At 30.9% G+C, this 24991-nt stretch overlaps 1 protein-coding gene across 2 annotated transcripts; it reads left to right on the plus strand.

The window, feature by feature from the left end:
* The first annotated feature begins 18864 nt into the window (after positions 1–18864).
* On the plus strand, positions 18865–22130 carry LOC112022749 (CBL-interacting serine/threonine-protein kinase 21). Of its 2 annotated transcripts, none has more exons than XM_065777272.1 (15): positions 18865–19271; positions 19348–19410; positions 19519–19590; positions 19699–19806; positions 19899–19970; positions 20074–20127; positions 20232–20357; positions 20439–20528; positions 20620–20745; positions 20819–20923; positions 21007–21126; positions 21255–21320; positions 21395–21469; positions 21555–21664; positions 21751–22130. In XM_065777272.1, the coding sequence occupies exons 1-15, from the start codon at positions 19107–19109 to the stop codon at positions 21788–21790; spliced, it is 1392 nt and encodes a 463-aa protein (XP_065633344.1). In that variant the 5' UTR covers positions 18865–19106; the 3' UTR covers positions 21791–22130. The 2 variants fall into 2 exon arrangements, with proteins under 2 accessions (XP_065633344.1, XP_023911144.1); XM_024055376.2 differs by having other exon boundaries at positions 18866–19271; positions 20816–20923.
* The last annotated feature ends 2861 nt before the right edge of the window (positions 22131–24991 follow it).

Consider the following 24991-nt stretch of genomic DNA (forward strand, 5'->3'; position numbering starts at 1 on the left):
ATGGGATGTCATTAATAAGTAAATGAAAAAAAAAAAAATAGATTGAAGGACCAAATTGTTTGTTGTTGATATTTTAGGAACTAAATAACCTATAAAAAAAAAAAAATTTAGTCTAGTATTATTTATGCTATATGTTGGGAAATTTAGACCCCGGTTGATAGAATTAACAAGTTTTAAATGCAAGTTGTTAATTAGATTTATTATGAATAAAACTTGTTAAAATAAACAAACATCAACATCATGTCAAAATTATGCAGCGGAAAAATAAATAAGATAAGATATGATGACCCAGGAAAACCAATGTAACAAACTAGTTTCATAGTAAAAAACCTAGGGGAAAACCTTCCCGAAAAGCAATCCACTATAGTAAAGAGAAGTTTCAGATCTAGTACAAAACTTTTGTCCCTAAATTCTACAATCTCCGTAGATGAACTCACAGCAGAAACTTTCTACTGCTTCAGAACCTCTGAACTCTTCAATATATGAACGACATCCTTTGATGATGCACGAATCCCAGTATGTGACTAATCAATTGCGTAGATCCTAGTATGCGACTTAATTCACCAACTAGAAGAAGATTGTTGGTTGCAAAGTTCTTCACTTCATCAACAATGCAGATGAAGAAGCACTTTGTTACAAAACCCTAAGATACAAAAGATGTAATAGCTTCTTTTAAAGAGAATAAGGTATCGGTCATCTTTTGCATATATTCTCTTTGTATTCTCTTATGTGACGGCCTTTAAAATAAGACATATATAGGTATAGGGTTGTGAGAAAAGAAACCCTACACAAATACATAAGCCCAAAAATCAAATCTGAAAATTCTAATTTCCATAACCTCTATAAATAGCAAGTGTCGAGTTTTAAACTTCAACAGATACAGCTATCGAGAAGATGTCGAGGAGACAAAAACTTTCTCGATCGATCCACCGAGCTATCAAGAGGTGTCGAGATTGTGATAACAATCAACTTGATATATAGCCTAGCTGTCGAGAGGTGTCGAGCAGTTGTCGAGCTATCTGTCCGCAGGTGTCGAGCTATCTGTCCAGCTTTAATGAACAGTTTTTCTTCATTTATTTCTTGGTCCAATCTTCATGGTTTTAATACTAGACTTGAACAACATGTTTTTTGAAGTATTAAACACATCCTAGATCTACCTAAATATAAGTAAAGTGCGTTTTGTCAAAAAATTAGCTAATTACATAAAATAATGACATATGTTCTTAACAAGTGAAACACATATGTCCTAACACTATAAATCTATTCAAATGATATGATTTGACAATCATAAAGTAATCTATTCAAATGATATGATTTGACGACCATAAAGTGCTGGACAGGAGTGAACATTGGATTAAGCTGGATACGATTGAATGTTGAATTGGATAAGGCTGTGTATATATATATATATATATATAGTAAAGAATGGGAAGGATTCAAAATTAAGACGCAATTCCTTAAGGATGATAAAAAGGAATCTGTCAATAGAAAGCGACAATGATTAACTCACTTTTTTTCTTTGGGATCTTACCTTCAGACTTACATAAACATAGCAATATTGACTTCTTCTACGATTTTAGAGTAAATAAAGACTAAAGAGTGTGATACTTACAAAATGACCACCAACTTGAAATGCATCTATGGGTCCATTTGGATAGTACTTATTGTTGCTGAAAATTGATAAAAACTGATTGTTGTTGAAAACACTGTAGCAAAATAATTTTTAAATGTGTGAATAGTGTTGTGGGACTCACTTTTAATATTAAATAGTGCGTGAACAGTGTATGAACAGTGCACGCACAGTAAATTTTTGCCCCCAAAGTCAACAAGTGCGGCCCAAAAAAAAAAAAAAAAAAAGAGAAAACGCAGAAGTGAAAACGTGCCGTGACTAACCGAGCTATCCAAACCACCCCTATATATGCATTGACTAGTCTATATTTGAGTTGGATTATGATGATGATGTCATGATGATGATAACCTCATTATGTATGTTTCGGATTTGCTTAATCTTCAACAACTAATGTAAACTTAACATTCACTCACACACAAAATTCCATTTAAAGTGCAAACACATACACGCCATGCATGGCGTATGAATTACTAGAAGAAAAAAAGATAATGAAATAAAGAAAGAAAAAGACAACAATCCCACCCATTCAGTGAACAAACGCTGTTTTAATTTCTTGTCAATTCCACATATAATATTTAGATAATATAGCACCACTTACTACGTACGAGACTTTGAATTGACGTACATATACGATGGCTAATTTTCCATTAAGATGTCCTTAAGTTATTGATCTTAATTAAATAATTGAATTTATTTTTATAAAAAAAAATCAAGAAATTAAGTATGAATGCCTAAATCAGCAAATAATTGCTATTAAAAATAATTGTGTTGTATTCTATTGTCCTTTTCAGCTTCACCCCCCCCCCCCTCTCTTTTTATATAGAAAAAATAGTTTCATACTCGTTGATTTAGCAGGAAAATTCATTTTACTACCCTCTCTTTTTATATAGAAAAAATAGTTTCATACTCGTTGATTTAGCAGGAAAATTCATTTTACTGGGTCAAATTAGCTTTTTCAAAAGTATTTTTGATTTTTTAATTACCTATAAAATCCTAAATCATTGGAAGACAAACAATTTTGTCACGTATTATATAACTAGAGTAATGCGCCGGTGCCCCCACGATTAAACTGATATTATCATTACAAAAAGATAGTGTGGTCCAATATTACAAGGCCAATTGGCAATTTGGCATAGCTAGCTGGTGGAAGTAGCGCCGAAACTTAATCATATCATGTAGCAACAATTAATATTGGTCGGGTTAAAATATCACCTCAATCTCAAATATTATAAAAATGTCTTTTTTGTTGTGCTGGTGGATAAGATTGAAGAGCCCATTTCATGCCAATCTTCCATGTTAATAAGGTACATCTGGGCAGTAGTGAACTGGGACTTACTTAAAGGGAGCCACAAAATTGGATACGATCCTATGAAATAATTATACGAGTATTCAACAATTTTCTTTGTATTTAGTCCAATTTTGGGCATGCGTTTAATTGACATGACACTATCAGAATCATCACTGGGTAGGTCATACTTGGCTGGTCTTTATCATAACATAACACGTATATGTATTATGTAACTATCCGAGTTTGTTTGTCTAGGCATAGCCAATAATTGCGTTCTACAAATATTTTTTTATAACCCATTTCATTTTCATGTGAAAAAAAAAATCATTACATGGCTAAATTAATTAAAGAAACACAATTGGCTCACGTTGTCTCTAGATATAAAATCTTCTATCAACCATTGAGAATGAAAAAAATTATAGGCTAAAATGCAAAATTCATAGTCTAAATTTCTTCAGAAATCATTTCAATCCTCTAATTTTGCTTTCGTTCATTTCAGTCCTCTAAGTTTTATATTTATTCAATTAAGACTTTTTCTGTCAATTTTTATTAAAATTTTTTGAAAAAAAAAAATCATCATAACATAACATGTATATGTAACTATCCAAGTTTGCTTGTCTAGGCACAGCCAATAATTGCAATAATTGCGTTCTACAAATTTTTTTAATAACCCATTTCATTTTCATGTAAAAAAAAAAATCATTACAGGGCTAAATTAATTAAAGAAACACAATTGGCTCACGTTGTCTTTGGATATAAAATCTTCTATCAACCATTGAGAATGAAAAAAATTATAGGCTAAAATGCAAAATTCATACTCTAAATTTCTTCAAAAATCATTTTAGTTTTCTAATTTTGCTTTCGTTCATTTCAGTTCTCTAAGTTTTATATTTATTCAATTATGGTTTTTTTGCCATCAATTTTTATTAAAATTTTTTGAAAAAAAAATCTAAAAAATATTTTTCAATCATTAATTGAATATTTTCAATTTAAAAAATTTGAAGAAATTGAAAAATTAATCACAACATATAACAAAAGTTGATGAAAAAATTTTAATTGAATAAACTTGAAAGTTGAGGACTAAAATGAATAAAAGCAAAGTTAGAAGACTGAAATGAATTTTGATAAAACATAGACAATGAGTTTTGCATTTCACCCAAAATTATTAAAATGATAAACAGAAAGCAACAAAGTAAACAATAAAAGCTCTTCTATTTTTGTTTTTTGTTTTTTGTTTTGGATTAATAAAGATAGCTATATATTCTAATTACATTTACATAAACGGGAAAAGATTACTTATGCCAAAAACCTTACCTAAACGTATACTTATCCGATTATTCAAAAGTGTTTTCGAGGACACCTAGAATTAAAGTTTTGATTCATTTGCAAATGATTTCTAAAAGAATGTTGCATTTGTTTTTAGCAAAGAACTGAAGAAGTTCTCAATTAAATAGTCGCACACGTTCCGTACAAGAAATAGAAGGGCTGTCCACGTGTCCCCATAATGAAATAAGCCTGAGCTAATCTTCAAAAATCGAGGCTATATTTGAGGTATGATACTGTTTCCTTTCAACGAACCTAAAGTTCACAACAATATATTTGAGGATATGATACTGTTTCCTACTGACGAACTTAAAGTTCACAACAATATATTTGGGGTTTGACTTACAGTTAATATATATGCATATGTACCATATATGAGTAACAAAATCATCACATTTGTTAATAAAAATTAATAAAAGTTAAGCTTAAAAATCGTAATTACGTCAAATGATTACATCAAATTGCATTTTTTTGGATAAGGACAAACCGTTTATTTGTTCTAATAAACTACCATTAGTGTTTTAACTTTTAACAAAACATGCAACATTTTGTTCATATCAACTTCTTCATGTAGTCTACTTATTATTTTTTTTTTTTAGAAGAGATAAACACCAAAACTTAATAACTTAACAGTAAATATCAAATTTTTTCTTCCTTGTATATATATATATATATATAAAGTTAACTGTATAATTAGACATTTGTTAATAAATTATTTTTAAAAAAAAAGCTGTAAAAAAAAAAAAACAGATTTTTTTTTTCCTTTTATTATAAAATTTTTTATAAATATTTCATAAACTAATACTTTAAGGAAACCATTAAATTTTTTTTATTTAAATATAAAAGCGTACAATTCACTCATTAGGTTTAAGTGATACATTGTTTTTACCAATTGTTTAAGAACCCAAAATGTTCATTGAGCCTAGAAATCGGAGGAAAGCATGACTTATGAATATATAACACAAGAAAAGTGCAATGCATACGATTATGCACTCGACGCCGTACGTAGGGTTTAGGTGCCAGTTCTGACTGGAAGTTTAGGTACTTGAGAAATTCAGTCAATGCATGCCAGGCGATAGTAAAATTTAAAGAAAAAAGGAAGATACAAAAGAGACAAAGTGGATTTTGTATATCCTATACCCGGCATATGGACATACCACCTCGACAAAGTGAATGTAGTCGACGATTTCCAACACAGGGGACAGACTGTTAAGTGTTAATTAAGGAAGACGAGCCAGTAGCTAGCCAACCAAAAAATGAATGTTTCAATGGGAGGGGGGAAACAATCCTACATACCATTAGATTTAGGAGTGCTTCATTTTATTTTATACCCTATTAATTGTGTATAATTTTTTTTTAATCCTAATCTTAATCTATTTCTATCTTTTTATAAGAATGTGGTAAGTTCTAATTGCTGAAATTTAAATTTGAAACTTAAGAGTTAAGATGAGATCAGAAAGTTTTATATATCAATTACAGAATGTTACGTGTGTCTCATTCCACCCCTCTTTTATGTTATGATAATTGGTTAATTACTTATAGACACATTAAAAGCTACTCAATTTTGTAGTATAGAGTACAAACACCCAACGACGTGACAAATAATTTTTATTGCTTCCAATGGATAAACAACAACCCAACAAACAGTCCTAGATAATAAAGAAAGTTTATGCTCACTTCCTCTGCCCAATTTATGCTCAATTTTTGTCCAATTTAATTTAAACTTACAATAATTTTCATACAGGCCAAGGCCCCAGGCCCATTGGGTCTTGGGACTTGGCCAGGCGGCCTAATACGTCACCCTGTCCTCATTGGAACTGCGACCTCGACCTGGATATCTCAGGGCCCATTTTGGGCTCAGGAGCTAAAAATAAGGCTGTGCTAGCATGAATACCCCAAGCAAACCTCTCCCGATCATCTCTAGCCTGGTTGGGAGTGATGTTGCTCGAAGACACCCTGTGCTCCGCTGCTCGGTAGTGCCCTTGAGAACATCGCTACCGAGCTGGCTTCTGGAGATGAGAATCAGTTCCAATGCCACTACCACCTTTTCGACGGAACATCTACTTTGAAATGATGGAATTGGACCCTCATTCGCACTAGTAAGAGATAGCAATCATAACGCCTCCACTTATCTTAGCCTATAAATAGGAGAAGAGAATGAGGAAGAGGGGTTGGCAACTCTGAAGAGAAAATTGGTAGAAAAGAATGACCAGACAAGGAAAGGGGAGTGACTTTGTGAGAGAAGGGTTTGTAGAAATAAGAGAGTATTTGGGTCACCGAGTATAAGACCACCCCTGGTAGGAAATTCAAAGCCCACAATACAAATAGATTGTGAGCCCAAGTAGAGGTTGAGCCCAATAACCATATATTGGGTACGCACAATTTTTTTAAGAAATTTAGTTGAATCAAATTTCTTAATAAGAAAAAATTGTAATTTTTTTTTAACATAATCCTCGATGACAATAACATGGTTATACCCTACATTTTAGGAAAGGTAAGCAATTAAAGTTACCAATACTGTCCATAACACATACAAAGCATATAGATATAGAAAGAGTGAAGCTTGTATCCAGTGCTTTTTTGCCTTAGACTTGATACGATTTTGAACACGAATCTAATGCAAAAAAGTACTGGACGCAAGCCATATCCACACTGAAATATACACATAAATTCAGCAAGAAAAGAAGAAATATATACACATGCAAAGACTTGTTGAACTAGAAGGATGATGCAGATTGGTTAGGGAGAATAAAATATTTTAATATTTTATGTTGTTTTCTTTTTTCTAGTGGAATTAGGATTTATTTGCTTTTACAAGTTCAATTAAAATCATTTTCCTATTTGAATTAGTATCAAAATCTGTAGCGTAGGCGTGTAGAAGTAGAATCCATAACACACAATTACTACAACTCTTCCACGAAACCTAAGTTCCACAAGAACACTAGTTTAGTAGGCAAAATAATAGAGAAAACCTCTCTAACAAGTTTTTATTAATCCATACATCACAATAATCAACCTCTCTACTCTCCCAAAATAATAATAATAATAATAATAATCAACCCCTTTATAAAGATTATTTATAGGAATAAAATTTCTCCTACTCCTTTTAGGAAAAGAAATAATAAACCTACTTCTACTTGAGAAAGAAAAAAAAAAATTTAACTAGGAAAAGAAAAAAAAATTAAAATCCTAATTTAATTAGGAAAAGATTTTAATTAAACTTGTAAAGGGTTTTAATTGAACTTATAAAAGTAAATAAATCATAATTCTACTAGGAAAGAGAAAGCAACATAAAATATTAAAAAAATTTATTTTCTTTAACCAATCTGGATCAAAAGGACAAGGTGAATTTAGAGCATTCAATGCATACAATGAATACCTCACAAACAACTAACACACAATTACTACAACTCTTCCACGAAACCTAAGTTCCACAAGAACGCTAGTTTAGTAGGCAAAATAATAGAGAAAACCTCTCTAACAAGTTTTTATTAATCCATACATCACAATAATCAACCTCTCTACTCTCCCAAAATAATAATAATAATAATCAACCCCTTTATAAAGAGTATTTATAGGAATAAAATTTCTCCTACTCCTTTTAGGAAAAGAAATAATAAACCTACTTCTTCTTGAGAAAGAAAAAAAAATTTAACTAGGAAAAGAAAAAAAAAAATCCTAATTTAACTAGGAAAAGATTTTAATTAAACTTGTAAAAGGTTTTAATTGAACTTATAAAAGTAAATAAATCATAATTCTACTAGGAAAGAGAAAACAACATAAAATATTAAAAAAATTTATTTTTCTTTAACCAATCTGAATCAAAAGGACAAGGTTAATTTAGAGCATTCAATGCATACAATGAATACCTCACAAACAACTAACACACAATTACTACAACTCTTCCACGAAACCTAAGTTCCACAAGCACACTAGTTTAGTAGGCAAAATAATAGAGAAAACCTCTCTAACAAGTTTTTATTAATCCATACATCACAATAATCAACCTCTCTACTCTTCCAAAATAATAATAATAATAATCAACCCCTCTATAAAAAGTATTTATAGGAATAAAATTTCTCCTACTCCTTTTAAGAAAAGAAATAATAAACCTACTTCTACTTGAGAAAGAAAAAACAATTTAACTAGGAAAAGAAAAAAAAATTAAAATCCTAATTTAACTAGGAAAAGATTTTAATTAAACTTGTAAAGGGGTTTAATTGAACTTACAAAAGTAAATAAATCATAATTCTACTAGGAAAGAGAAAACAACATAAAATATTAAAAAAATTTATTTTTCTTTAACCAATCTGGATCAAAAGGACAAGGTGAATTTAGAGCATTCAATGCATACAATGAATACCTCACAAACAACAGAGTGGATCACGACATATACACAACAGATGTACTTAGAGCATCTCCAATGGCTTCTTTAAAGCCAATTTTAGAGCATCAACACCTCCAAAATCTATTCCAACAATTTCTCTATCTCTATTTTTTAGAGTAGAGTTGCTACAGTACTTCTCTATAAGTAGAGAACACTGTAACTTTTACAATTCATCTTTCAAATATTTTTTTCTATTATAATAATTAGATATTGAATAAAAAAAATGTTAGAAGATGTGTAGTTGTTAATAAAATATAAATAAAGAATGAATAAAGAAATAATATTTAAATGAAATAAAGAATAAGATAGAAAATCTATTAAAAAGTATATTTAAAAAAGTGGATAGTTAAAGATAAAAGTTACTGTTCATTCTCTAAACAATACAAAAATTTAAAAAATATGTTGAAAATGCCCTGAGTCCTTTCTTTTTTTTTGATGGAAGTACTAAGTAATCTCGTAACCATATCATGATGCTACAGATGGATGTTTCCAAATCCACTTGTACAAAATCCTTGTAGTCCTACATTTTTTTCGTCCTCAAATAATTAAGTAGAGGAAAAAAATGAAAGAGTTGGATTGGACTAGACTGACTTGACAGGCACATCCTCCACCCAATGCCCGCCCTGTTCAAAGCCACCACACACATGGTTGCATATATCAAGCTACTTCATTGGGAAACAACCGGGGTCCAAAGAATTCAATTTCACTGAAGGTTTCAGAAAATTCAATTTTTAACCAGCAATAATATTTCTAAATAGATTGTGGTCTTGTTAACAGGTAATCTTAGAACACTTATTAACGAATTATTTTGAAAAACTTTTAATACCATTTTCATGATAAATATAAAAAACTGTAAAAATGCCAACTGCTTTTTTTTTTTTTTTTTTTTCTAGATAAATTTTTTTTTAAATCAATATCCTTAGAAATAATTATAATTAACAGTTGTTGGTTGAAGTTATATTTTGAATAAATTCNCTCTACCTGTATTTATCCTATATATATAGAGGCAAGTAAATGATAATTGAGCTTCCCATTATAATTTTTTTTAAGATATAAATTTACTCTAATCTAATCTAAGTGTATATGTATGTGAATTCATTTTTAGTCACCTGAGCACCAACCATCCTAATTTCTAAAAAAATTTGTACTGTGAAGAAATTGTCACGTACCCGAAGAGAGCGTGATTGCACAGTGTGACTCTAATTCACCTCTTCTAATGAATTAGATGGCCCTTATTAATTTGCATCTTAAAAACGCCACCTTTTATGGGTGAATAATTGGCCCTATTGATTTTATTTATTTAATTATTTAATATTTTTTTAGAAGGAATTTTTATTATTATTTTATCTTGACATAATGACATGTATTATTATTGTTCCAAAGAAGTTCCTCCACCCGTTGGCCATACAGCCCATACTCCTGTCCTTCCTAATGTCGGAATCATCACGTGGCCTATTTCCTTATTTTTAATATTATATTATATAATTTTAAGAAAATTTATATTGTTGGATATTATTTCTTTCATTTCTTTCATTTATGGATATTATTTCCTTTTTTTTTTGTACTTTAGTGCTTTAAAGCCATTAAATTGGCCTCCTATGTGTAAAACCCTTTTAAATATATATATATATATATATTAGTTTTTGTTTTAAGGTTTTACTCTACATTTTTGTTGAGAATCCAGATGACACTTATTGATTTAAAAATATTTATCTAGCTAAAACAAGATGTTTACTACACTTTCCATTATGAATTAATTGGTATAAGAGCTTGTTAGCATTTTGAAATAATGAAAGACATACGGCTAAGACAATCAAGATTCACAATATCAATTTAGGTTTGAATAGCAAAAAAATATATTGTGATTGCAATATGGAGATTTGTGTAAGAGATTGTACTCATAGACAACCTGTTGATCAGCATGTACTTAATTTCAATAATATTTCATACTCTGATAGCATATCATATAAAGAATATTTTAGTAATTGGATTCTTGATCTTCAAGACTACAATTATGTGGAGATCCTTAAAGATTTTAAGGTGTGTAGCTTTTATCAAACAAGTTCGAGAGCTATAAAGCAAAACTATGGAATGATATAAAATATCTAAAAATTTATAAAGTAAGTTTAGAGTTCCCTCGTGGCAAAAAACATAGAAGAAGATAGTTAATTCTTTGTTTCCCTATGATTACAATAAAATACTATTTTGTAGCAGTGAAAAATGGAGGGTAGTAAATTCATATGAAAAAAAAAATAATGAGAATTTTGGCTTCCAATTGTCAAGAGCATAGTTAATTTTAGGAGGAAATCACGTGATGAAGTAGTGTTGAAGAATATACTAGATGTAAGTGTGTGTGATGAAATCCCACCAAAGTTAAGCTTGAGATTGAAGATAATATTTTGTAAGAAGTTTCCACGGGGGGGGGGGGGGCGCTTTGAACTTTTAAATTTTTTTACATATAATATTGTGCATTGGTTTGTTTTGGAATATGGAGTGGACAAAGTGGTAGTCTGGTAGAGGAGAAAAGTAAAAAGAGAAGTCAAAAGTGAAGATAGAGATAAGAGAGAAGGGAAATAATACATGTGTGGAGGAAAAAAAGAGAGGAAAAAATAATAAAGAAATGTGTGGATGAAGAAAAAAGAGATAAGAGAAAATTAAAATAAAGAATAAGAAATAAAAATTAAGAAATGTTACCATAATATTTTCATAATACTTTTACAATAAATCTTAAGTGTAGGGTTGTTACTAGCTAATACTAGTGAAAAAAAAAAATTTTAAGTGGTGTGTTCAAATTAAAATCAATAGCAACTTACCACACATAATTTGTTGTGAAAGTATTGTACAAATGTTGGGAACGTGGCACTTCATATTAACATTAGATGATTCTACAAGTCATTGTATTATTGTCACAAGTGCTCCACTAGATTTGTTAAAAAATACTAGTGAAAAAAAATATATTAAGTGGTGTGTTTAAATTAAAATCAATAACAACTTATCACATATAATTTGTTGTAAAAGTATTATACAAATGTTGGGAACGTGGCATTTCATATTAACATTAGATGATTCTACAAGTCATTATATTATTGCCACAAGTGCTCCACTAGATTTGTTAAAAAATACTAGTGAAAAAAAAAAAAAATTAAGTGATGTGTTCAAATTAAAATCAATAACAACTTACCACACATGATTTGTTGTGAAAGTACAATAAAAATGTTAGGAACATGGCACTTCATATTAACATTAGATGATTCTACAAGTCATTATAATATTGCCACAAGTGCTCCACTAGATTTGTTAAAAAAATATCTCCACCAGTCTCTTTTCCGATTCTTTTACTGTACCGGTTTTTAAAACCATGATTTTATGTTAGATTCTATATGGTAATTACATTAGCATATAGTTGTTTTTTTATTTTGTTATTAATATTGATAATTTTTTTTAGATTCATTTTTTTTACTTTTAATCTTCCCCCCCCTCCCCCCGACCTAAATTCCTAGCTCCGCCACTAAATACAGGCCAGTACATCAATTGATTTTATGGTGTAGGTGGGGTTCAAATTTGCAATCTCTTATTGACGATAATAAATTTTATTAGTTAAGCTAATTGGAACTCACACAATAGACAATGTTTAATTATAACTTGAAGAGGAAAGACCTAAGTGGCTATTCCTTAATTAGGTTATCAGTATGGTCCTATGTTGATGGAATTGGAGGGATATCAACTAGCGATTAACTCTTCGTTTGTTTCGACATTAATGTTTTTAAAAAAATTAGTCATTTTCAAAAAGTATTTTTTAGAAAATTATCTCATTTTCCTATATTTGGTAGTGGTTTTAAAAATGAGATATAATTTTTTTTAATAGTTTTCATATTGCCCCCTAACTTCTTTTATTTAGCGCAACATAAGATAGAGTTGTTTTCTAAAAAAATTTAGCAGAAAAAAAAATCTCTAAAAAATTAATCATATTTTTAATATAATTTTTCATTGACCAAAAATAATTTTCCTTTGGCTTTTTTTTTTAATAACTTTTTCTATATTACCAAAAACTAGAAAATACAATAAAACTATTTATTCACCAAAAATAAATTTCCATTGGCTTTTTTTTTTTTGTTTTTTTGTTAAAACAAACGGTGACATTTGGTTCCATAGTTGCTTATATTCATTAACAAATCTAGCAAAATGACTAGGCAAATCACTGATAAAGATGTCCAAATACTATTATTATTATATTTTTCTAACAACTACCTTCATTATTATTATTTTTTATTTTTGGGTTGAGAAAACTGGCTTCTATTATTTGAACATAGTAAAAGTCAGCAGTCCAATAGTGTCAATTTGTGTATTAGCCTTATCAATTGCCATTAACTAGTTCCCATAAAAAAAAAAAAAAAAAAAAAATGTCATTAATTAACTAGCATTCTTCCAAAACCGTAGTCATATCCAACAACCTAACAGCCGACCAGAATGGCTTTGGACTTTGGAGGCATCTAATCTTTATAAATTTACAAGAAAAGCAATTCGGAAATTGAAATGACGTAAACAAGATTTAACAAAAACCAATGACTTAAAGAAATAAAATGAAGACATGCAACTTTGATTGAAATAAATTATTTTATTTTATTTTGTTGCGCTAAACTCCAACTCCAACATGCCAACTTTTATTTACTAGAGCATAAACAAAGAGAATCAGATAGCTAGGATGAACTTTGGTAATATAGCTGAAATGGGTACAAGACTACTAGTCTTTCCATTGCAACTAAAATTCAAAACCATGGGACTCTACTCCAACCGTGTATCTAGGGTTGGACTTGCAACCAAATTTCTTCTGGAATAATGATTGGCAATGGGTTAAAAGTTAAAACCGAAAGGTCCAAAGGACACTGCGATATTTTTATAATGGGTCTGGTAAGATTTAAAAGCATTAAGAAGACGAGACAGAAAGTACTGATTATAGTGGTTTGGTCTTAGCAGTATGCATTCATGCCTTCATGATACCACACCCTAAACAATGGTACATCTTTACTAAATAATTTTGATTTTAAGTGTTTGGTGAAAATACAAAGAAATAATGACTCATTTATCCTACATTAGATGCTTAAGTCCAAAAGCTTCAAAGTAAAAGACATAAATTAAGAGTAGTGATAGTTACACACTGTGTGTACGAGAGACAACGATTTCAATTAAAATTGTGAAATCATATTTTCAAAAGACGATTTCAGCATTTCACAATCATAACAAAATGCGATTTCAGTTGGGGTGTGTATGACAGTGTATAACTCGACGTGTGCAACACTAATTAGCAATATATTAGTAAAGACTCTCTTCATATATATATATATATATATATTTTGGTTAAACTAAACAATACATGAAACTCTCACTTAACCAACTTATTACTCAATTCTTTTAATATTAAAATACACTACCTTTCCCGCACTAGCCAAAGAGATGTTGTTATGCTTCATGAATGTGTGCTTTGCATTGAATGCCTAATTAGTAAAACAACAAAACTCAACTTTAAAGTTAGTAATGGGAAAATGACAAAATAAATAGTTAGAATTACACATTGCGCGCATTTCTAATGGTCACAATATAATTCATTTTTCCTATTGAACCTAGTTCTTGGGATATTTGATCTCTAAGTTGGTTATCTACATACATGGCACATGATTCTCCCCAAAAAATAAAAACTTGGATCATGATTTTATAAATTTTGGCCCCATCCTCCTTGATGTATTTCACGCTCTCTATCTTTTCAAGACCTTAGTTAATGGATTTGCAAGATATCATTTTATTTAACATAATATACATAGGATCTCATGGTACTCTTTTTTCCCCTAAGTCTGGATTTGTTGTAATAATAATAATGTTTCATACTCTACCAATTGTAGAGGTGCTATGCGGAATTGCTTTTCCTGAAGTGGGATTTCATATAACAGATCTCTCAACCAATTTACTTTCTTGCTTGCTCTAAAGCTATATGCTCAACTTCTATGATGAAATTCACAATAATTGTTTTTTATTTATTTATTTAAAATTTATAACATATATAGTAGCACTACCTAAAGTAAAATGAAACCAATGATAAAGAGAAAATTGCCTAACAAGGAGTTCCAATAGTTATTGCTAAAAGCATGAAGCACAACAACATACATTCTTTAAAACAAGCAATAAATTTTGGTATCAAATAAATATTTCATCACTTGCTGAATGGTATGCCAATGATATTTGCTTGGCTTACTATTTAACCTACTAATTACTCATACTGATTATGCAATGTCGTAGTTCTAGCAGTAAACTACCGATGATTCTTTTTTTATTAACTACCTCATTGCCATTATTCATAAGAAACAAATGAATACTAAAATCAAAAGGAGTAACAATATGTTTGCAATCAAGAAAATTATATTTTCTCAAAATTTTGTGACTGACAAGAACAATTTAATCACATATTTTTGTAATCTTTATGTCCAAAATAATAGTAGTCTCACAAAGATCTTCAATATCAAAATGATTTTTAAGCACATAAGGACGAAATTTGGCTCCAAACATATTTGGAGCTACCTTTTCCAATCCATTACTTTAAAATTTATAAGACTATCTATGCATATTATTTAAAAAAAGTCATATGACTCATTAAAAAAATAATATGACTAAAACTACACATAAATGACTTCTTTAATTGTCACATAATAAGTTGGAACAAGATAACTCCAAACATGGTTAAAGCCAAACATTTTTCCTTCTTTGTTTCATTTATAACATGCAAATTAGAGCTAAAAATTTAATAAGTGAGTTTTCCAAATATTAGAATAGATGCACTTATCACGTTCATTTGACATATAACAATTTTCAATAATGTGAGAATCAAATTTTTCATGTAATTATATGGATGAATTTCTTGTTCTAGCTGTAAAAATATTCAAATTGGTGCATATAAATTTCTTCTTTTATGTCACAATTTTATAAAGTTGTTTTCTACACTCATTAGATGAATTTTCAAATAATACACTAAACTAATGAACTAAAAAAAATACAATTATATATCAAATTAATGAAGTATCAATTTTAAAAAATGTCAGATTAATAATTCAAACTCAACCCAATTGATAAAACATAATTTTGGGTTGGACTTGGACAAATTAAATTTTCAACTTGATAACTTGGGGTTAATTTCAAATTAAACCTTACACTTTCAGAGGTTTCAAATTAAATTCTGCACTTTTAAAAGCTTTTCAATTCAAATTATGCTTACATCTGTTTACATTCTACAGCGACATCCTTAATGGAAAATACTTACAATAAAAAGAAAAAGATATATTGTAATAATTATCTCATCACATGTGTTTATTTTTATTACGTATAAACATTATATATTTCACTTCAAGTAATATAACATCGTTTTGCTTAAGTAGTTCTCACTTCTCGCTAATGGCGTATGCCTTATGGATTTATGGTTTAAATTAAAACATTTTTTAAAAGTATAAAGTTTAATTGTAAACTTTTGAAAATTCATGGTTTAATTTGAAAGTACCTCTAAATTAGTGTTTAATTAAAATATAATTAACCTTTTTTTCTTTTACACTCGTGCCTTTTTTGGTTTTTGGTGTCCAGCTATATACCTAAATGGAGACTTTTTGTTGTTGTTGAGAATCAAGACTAATAAATGGAGATTTTGTTTATCAAGACTAAATGGAGATTTTATTTAGAGAGACGTTACGTGTACAATAATTTTATAATATTTTTACAACAAATTATAGGTGGTTAGTTGTTATTGGTTTAAATTTGAAACTAATACTAAGATTACTTTTTGGCCCCAACAATAACAACCAGTAACAATCTGCCATTTAAGATTTGTTGTAAAAATATTGTAGACATGTCATTTCTCTTTTATTTATCACAATGGGAAAGGAATATATAAAACGTGATAACTGCCAGAACTTATATGATCTTTTTTTATAAACCAACTTATATGATCTTTGAATTCATGCTTTACCTACCCTCTCATGCTAGCTACCAGGATGAAGAAAAAAAGAAAGTAATAAAAAAAAGGGAAATCCTGATGAATGTCCTTAGGACACTAGTTAATAATCCATTTAAAGAAAGTTTTTATGAGAAATGAAAAAAAAAAAAGTAATTAATATTTTGACAGTTTTTTTCATTTCCCATAAAAGTGGTATGAAAACTTTCCTAAAATAGATTATTAATTAGTATCTTAGGGCACTCGTTAGCATGATCATAAAAAAAATCTCTTAAATCATTCACAACTTTTTCTCAAATAAAAAAAAATCATTCACAACTAACCCCTTGGGGAAGTAGCTGTGTACATCTACCAAAACTCCAAGATTCAGATGATATTAATGCTTGCACATTAAGCAATAGTAAAATATATACTATAAAGTTGGAACTTCACCATATACCTTGTTCCAATAAATAATGTTTATGTTTCTTTTATTTCACATGTCTTAATAGTTAACATATAAAATAGAAAAATGAGTAATAGATGGGATATGCCGTATGCAACAAGATATTTTGGTGAAAAGAGATTTATCTTATCTTATAATAACTAGGATAATTTCCTCTTAAATTTGACATTATGGATAGTAAAAGCATTAATTAAATCACTATCCCATTTTTCTTTTCTTAGGATTGAATCACTATTCCTTTTTTAGTTTTCTTAGGATTGAGCAATAGATGTCAATAATTGAGACCGAGAGTTAGAAAAAAAATAACTTTCCATCTCAACAATTAAATATAAAAAAAAAAGTAAAAATAATAAAAATGAAATAACTGAACCAAGTATTGCACCTAATCCAAATCTTTGTTCTTAACATGGAGCAAATAGGAGTCTTCCTTTCCTCCTATCTTCCGAATTCCTATTTTCCGGTCATGTGGACAGCGCTATGAATGAGCTCACACTAGTTAATGGATTTTTTTTTTCTTTTTTTTTTTGCGCTGAATCACACTAGTTGACTTTGAGCCGAGTTTACTTTAAACCTCTATATGGACGGAGTTATAAACTTATGACCTATAATATGAAATCAATAGGACACCATTAAATTATTTTAAATAGCTCTTCTTCTTTTTTTTTTTTTAAGCAAAAAAAAAAATCTTAAATAGCTCTTTCAAGCTGTTCATTAAAAACAAATTTGACATGTTGAAATTTTGTTTCATATTAGGTGGCCTTCCACAATTGGGTTATTATCCAAAAAAGAAACATGCTAAATCTAGTATCAATATTTTATTATAGATTTATGAACTAAGAGGATTAACATCTGATTAGTAAAAAAATTGTCATGTTACACTAAAAAAAACTTACTTTATATATTTTACCATATAATTTTACAACTCACTTAACATTCTAGTTTTTATTTTAACATACAACTCTTTAAAATAATATAAACTACGCAATTAAATAATATAAATTTACCAACCATGAAGAGAGAGAGAGAGAGAGAGAGAGAGAGAGAGAGGGAAGTTAATAGAATTAAGAAATTTAAATTTACAAACAATGAACAATATTTTCTAAAAGGAAAAATTTACTGTAGCGGGTTGCAAATCTTTTTTAAAAATAGCAATCCGGGTAATGCTTATTTTTGATGGTTTGATATTTTAAAATAGCAATTTGGGGGTGTAATGCTCTAAGATAACAATTAATATGATTGATGTCACCTTAACAACATAATAAATAAATGTTTAAACTACTTTTTATGATCAATGATATCAGTTTATAAGATTAATGTAATTAAATTTATAATATATCTATCATTACTCAAAACAAATGAGAGGTTGGTGATTGGACACTGATTGATATAATCAAATTTGTAGTATTTACATCACCACTAAAAACAGGGGAGAGATTAGTGACTTGACCCCTAAAAAAAATGAGAGAAAGAGAGATTATGTTAAATAAATAATATAGGTAATATAATATGGCAGCAAATTACAAGGATTAGATTAGATTATGTTAAATATTTTTTTCACAGGTATAACTTTTTTTTTATATATATTTATCTTTTGCATTTTAAGTGGCTCTAAGCAATGTGGGGGTTATTCTCAAAAATTTAAAAAAAAATGACCATATTACAGTGCTGCTGATGAAACTTGATATCAACGGCTACCTTCCATTCAAAACACGTTTTCTCTTACCAACTAGCCAACCAGTCATTCTCTCATTCCATGTAATGGACTTAGAAAATTGAACTCTTCCAATCTCTTAAAAGACTTTTATTCAATATTAAAACTTCAAATGTAGCTACTCTTATTATAATCACTCATCTTCCAAGACATGAGAACCAAGAGCATGACTGTTACAAAAACGAAGCACGAGCTACCCCCCAAAAAAAACAGAATCTCTTCCAATTTTGACAATAATATATTCTTAGAACAGAGTAGATACAAAAAGAATTTGCAAGGAGTGTAAATAGGAGATTGGATTTCTACTGTTTTTAAATTTTTTTCCCCCCTGACTGAAAATGGGATTAGCTGCACATAACATTGGGAAATACAAGCTTGGCCGGACAATCGGAGAAGGTACTTTTGCTAAGGTTAAGCTAGGTGTTGACAGTACCAATGGCCAGTATGTTGCAATCAAGATCATTGACAAGCACATGGTCTTGGAAAGCAATCTCAAGTATCAGGTGAATTTCCAAACTTCATTGTTAAAAGTACAATGTTTTCTTCTTTCTAATACAATGTTTGAGATTCCTGTTTCAGGTGCAAAGAGAAATAAGAACAATGAAGCTTCTGCATCACCCCAACATTGTACGAATACATGAGGTCCGTTTTACAGTTTCCAGAATTGGTGGTTGAATTCGAATCTTTTTTGACACAGGAAAAAAAGTTTCCTTCTTATTTCATGTTTCTGTGTCCAAATTCCAATAACAGGTCATTGGTTCAAAGACAAAAATCTATATTGTAATGGAGCATGTATCAGGAGGACAGCTCACAGACAAAATGGTGAGAATTATGAATTACCTAGCTTCATGTGGGATCCAAACATGGTGTTTAGGGAAACTTCTTGCTAGAGAAAATACTAATCTTCCATAATCTTATCATTGCACATAGTCTTATGTCAAGAAGCTAGAGGAATGGGAGGCAAGAAAACTTTTTCAGCAATTGATTGATGCAGTGGACTATTGCCATAACAAAGGGGTATGTCACAGAGATCTAAAGGTCAGTGATACCAATCTACCATTGCTCTGTTAGTCAAATTCTCTGTTATTACTCAAAACCCTGACTAGGATCTTGGCAAATCCCATGTGCAGCCAGAAAACTTGCTTATGGATCATAAGGGAAATCTGAAAGTATCTGATTTTGGACTAAGTGCGTTGCAGAAGGTAGCATCCATAAGATCTTTCTTTTTTATTTTCTATTCAGTTTGAGTTCTTGGAACTTGACAATATCAATGGGTTATTAGCTGAAATTCTGATATATTTTCAGCCTGGTGGCATCCTAACTACAGCTTGTGGCTCCCCATGCTATGTAGCACCCGAGGTGAATACTAGATTTGACTTTTCATAATCTGCAATATCAAGCTTCAGTTTTATACCTGCATATGCTTTTGTGCCATGACTAATGTCTCATTTATTCATGCACAGCTGCTTCTAAATAAGGGTTATAATGGAGCAGCTGCTGATGTTTGGTCTTGTGGGGTAATCCTGTTTGAAGTACTTGCTGGTCGTCTACCATTTGATGACCGAAACCTGATAAATTTGTATAAGAAGGTAGCCTCAAATGTCAACAAATAATTTCAGTTTCTAATACAAATAATTTCATTCATCTAATGAGTACTTATTTGCACAAAGATATCCAGAGCAGAATACACATTTCCACTATGGTTTACCAAAGGCCAAAAGAAACTGCTCTACAGAATATTTGATCCAAATCCTAGAACGGTATAGCCCTATAACTTTCTAACCTAATAACAAAATTTCAGATTCTAATGAACAAAATGATAATTTTCCTTTTTCAATTTCACCACCACAGCGGATAACTATACCAGAGATCATAGAAGACGAATGGTTTCAAAAGGATTATGTGCCTGCTTGTGGATATGAAATTGACGATAAAATCCACTTGGATGATGTTAATGCTGCTTTTGATTCAATTGAGGTAAAAGCTCAAAGTATTAGCATGATAAAGAGTTTCATAAATTGACTTAACCATCTAAAATTTGCAACAGGAGATTGCCACAGAGACAAAGATTCCCAAATCCTCAAGTTTCATAAATGCTTTTCAGTTGATAGCTATGTCACAAGATCTTGATTTATCAGGTCTCTTTGAAGAGCAGGCAAGTCTAAAGATCAGAATGTTAGTCACTATAGACTTACTTGGTTTGTTTTTTAATTTAAGCAAACCCTTTTTTCAATGTAGGATGAAAATAAACAGAAAAAAATGCTTGGATCCAAGCATACAATTGATGAAACCATAAAGAAAATAGAAGCTGCTGCAATGGACGCGAGCCTATCAGTAGAAAGAATGAACAACTCTAAGGTACAATATGCTTATACTCTGATCATACACCACCCCAACCCCCCAAACACCCCCCCCCCCTCCCCCCCAAAAAAAAAAAAAAAAAATCCAGCACAGTTAATGACTTCTCACTATGGTGCACAACACAGATGAAGATGCATACCAAACAGAAAATGACTAGATGTTGTAGATCATGCCTCGATATCTCAGCAGAGGTAATTAATTGTCATATATTCTCCCTGCAAGATAAAGAAATCAGGGTCTCTCACAAATTTATGGCAAATGTCAGGTGATTGAGGTTGCTCCCACTAATTGTGTCATAGAAATATCAAAATCTGCAGGGGAGCTAAAAGTGTACAAAGAGGTATGATGAGCATATTCCTAAGATAGTTTTGTTTGTGGATTAGAGTTTACCAACAGCTAAAAATTAGTACCATGTTAATGATCAGTTCTGCAAAAGTTTATCAAGTCTGCTGATAGAGAAGTCTGAGCTTCCATCACAAACTGAAGAACCAGAAGAAGCCAATGTTGATACCAAAAATATCCAAGATATTGGAAGGTAAAGTGAAACCTACTTTGCCACTGTCCATATTAGCATAGATTGTTTCTGCTGACTCACTAGTAATCTTCAATAACTGTATGCAGCTCTGAAGAAAAAAATTACAAAGAAAATAAAGATCCCTGAGCCTATTCATCCTGTTGTTGATTAGCTAGTCCTTGTCTCAACAATCTTCAATCCAGGTTCCTTATTCTAAAAGAAAGATGTAAAGCAACGTATATACAACCAATGCTTTCAAGTGAATGGTTCCAAAGAAACTGCATATGATTCAGGTTTATGTATTCATTATAGTGCCGAAACTATGATTTTCAGAGAGCTATTTGCTTGCTTCAAATTGTCTGTTGTTTTTCCTTTTCCTTTCTTCTTGTAGTACAAGTATCTTACTCAAAGATGTACATTTCACAGGTGATAATTCTTCACAACATTTTTTGTTGTACAATAAATGATAAAAAATGGAAATTTGTCAGGTGAGTGTCTACAAAGAACAGGATTGTTTTAATGCATCCAATTTGCATATTCAATAAAATGAGGTCAATGAGAGAAAAATCAAACTTAGCCTAATCAAAATTGCCTGTCGATCCAAACCATCCATCAGATATGTGATCAAAAATTGAATTGGACATAACCCAATACTTAAGTTCAACAACACCGCACATTGTCCCCAATTTTTTTTTTTTTTTTTTTGAGGAAGAAGATTACAAATATTATTAGCCATTATCGGGGAAAAGAACAAAATAAAGGTGGGGTGGGACTTCTGTTATGAGCAACTCTGTTACCAACTCCATGCACATGGGAAAAAGAAATACAAACGTTGGTGGGTAAAGTAGATTTAGCTAAGGAGGTAATGTGTCCAAAAACTGAAAGGGAGTCTTCAGCAGATTGGAAGGTCTTGATCACTGCCTCTGAGTCTCCCTCAAGTATGAAGGGTCTGATACCGAGTTCCTGAGCAAATGTGATCGCCCTAGCAGCAGCCAAAGCTTCGGCAATGTCTGGAGAGAACAGCAGAGGAGCTTGCTCTGAGAGTGAAGCCACCGCGTTGCCATTGCAGTCATCAACAGCTACTCCCAAACCCGCCTTCCTTTTATATCAGTAAACATGGCTCCATCAAAATTAATTTTGAAACAATTCGTAGGAGGGGGAGACCACTGGGCCTGAACACGCGAAGTTCCAGTTTCAAGCGGCGAAGAAGGAAGTGAGACGTTTAAGCTCTTGAAATCTGAAAATGCTTGCATTGCTTGAGGAAGTACCTGTGCAACCGGGAAATCCTTAGAGCTGACTCTCAGTTGATTTCTCCGGTACCATAGTGTCCACATAATCATGGCCATTACCTCCAAATTCTTCCCCTCCGAATGCGCGAATTCGACCAAGCCCCTGAATGATGTGAATTGATGCCTTCCACGGAATTCAAAGCCTTGACTCAATTCATTGAACTCAAAACATCTATACACAAATCAAGTCATACCAACTTTAGGCTGTCCCATATATGTATAATGCTCTCCATAACAATGTGCAAGCAACCTCTTATAGTTTCTTGGACATTTGAACAAATACAATTTTCAGGGATGGCCTGCTATAGCAGATATTAACCAAGCTGCGGTTTCATGCTTTTCCAAGTTTATCTATAAGACAGCAGTAAAATGTAAACCTAGCTTGGAAGACTCAAAAGAATTAGAACAAAAAAAGAAAAGAGGAGAAGGGATCTTTTATCCTTCTTACTTCTTCATTCTTCATGCCTAAGTTGTCTGATATCCATAAAAACACACCTATAGAAACATCTTCATTTAAGTTATTATAATGCATCCTAAAACATGATCCTGGTCTTAAAAGAAAAGAAGAAGAAATCTTTTATCCTTCTTACTTCTTCAGGCCTAAGTTGTCTGATATCCATAACAGACTAAAACATAATACTGGTCACAACAAACGTAATATAATAAGAAAAGCTGAATCCAGAAATGAAATGCTCCCTCCATCCTCAATTATTTGTTTACCTTTGAAAATCCAACTTTTTAAGGGACATCATTTAATATACAATCTTTGAAATATAATGTTTACTAATTTCCAAAATTACCCTCTTGAATTTAAATTCCAAATAACAAAATAAAAAAGAGTATTGACTTTCCAAATAAACTAAAGGGATAGGTCAAACGCGTATTGACCTTTTGTAATAAATTAACCAATTAATTTAGTAAAATGAATTAATTAAGTTAATTAACATGCAAAGCGCGTGGTAGCACAAACAAATCATCAACTAAACTAAGTATGAGGCGAAAATAAGTATGCAGCAGAAATTAAATTGACACAGTGATTTGTTTATGAATGGGAAAAACCTACACGGCAAAAACCCCACCGGGTGATTTTCAAGTTATCATTCCTGAAATTCCACTATTATCACAACAAGCGGTTACAAGTAAAGGAATCTCAGTACCTTATACCAGCCTACAGTTGAACCCTTACCACAATACCCAATTGGACTTATTTTGTAGTGACAATTTCTCCTTTTGATGCACGGCTCCCAAGTACGTGACTAATCAATTGCGCGGATTCTAGTATGCAACTTCAATCGCCAACTAGAGAAGATTATTGGTTGTAAAGTTCTTCAGCTTATCCACGATGAAGATCAAGAAGATACTTGGTCACAAAACCCTATGGTGCACATACACAACAACTTCTTCAAGAATGATGAACTAGGGCAAAACTTTGTTTCTGGTCACAATTTGTTTGAGCAAACTTTTCTCAAAGCTTGTGCAACTTGTGTACTCTTTGACGGCCCTTAAAATAATCATTTTATATGTCTAGAGTTAAGAGAAAAGAAGTCCCAAAGACACATTCACGGATTCCAAGAAAATAGATCAGAATTTCTGTTTCTTTCTTAAACCTCGACAGATAGGAGGTGTCGAGCAACTGTTGAGCAGGTGTCGAGCACACGAGTTGAATGACTTTTTAAACTTCGACACATGCTAGCTGTCGAGCTTTAATAATCTTGCACTTCTTAGCTTATTTCTTGGACAGACTTGATAACTTCAATACTTGATCTTGAAACACAGTTTCTTGAAGTATTAAGAACACCTAGATCTACCTAATTACAAGTCAAGTGCGCTTTGTCAAAAGATTAGCCAATTACATAAAAGAATGACATATGTTCTTAATAAGTGAAACACATATCTCCTAACATAAAGGATTAGTTTAAAAAAAGTTATGAAGATTATATCTATTGAATGAGGAATTTTGGGACATCACAAAGCAGAATAGTGGACAAACAAATAGTACTTGTGGGAGGACGAGTATTCGAGAGCAGAGGCAAGTGAGAGAAGTCCAATGTTAGAAGAA

Source organism: Quercus suber, unplaced genomic scaffold, assembly GCF_002906115.3.
Source record: "Quercus suber isolate HL8 unplaced genomic scaffold, Cork oak 2.0 scaffold_151, whole genome shotgun sequence".
Taxonomy (NCBI): domain Eukaryota; kingdom Viridiplantae; phylum Streptophyta; class Magnoliopsida; order Fagales; family Fagaceae; genus Quercus; species Quercus suber.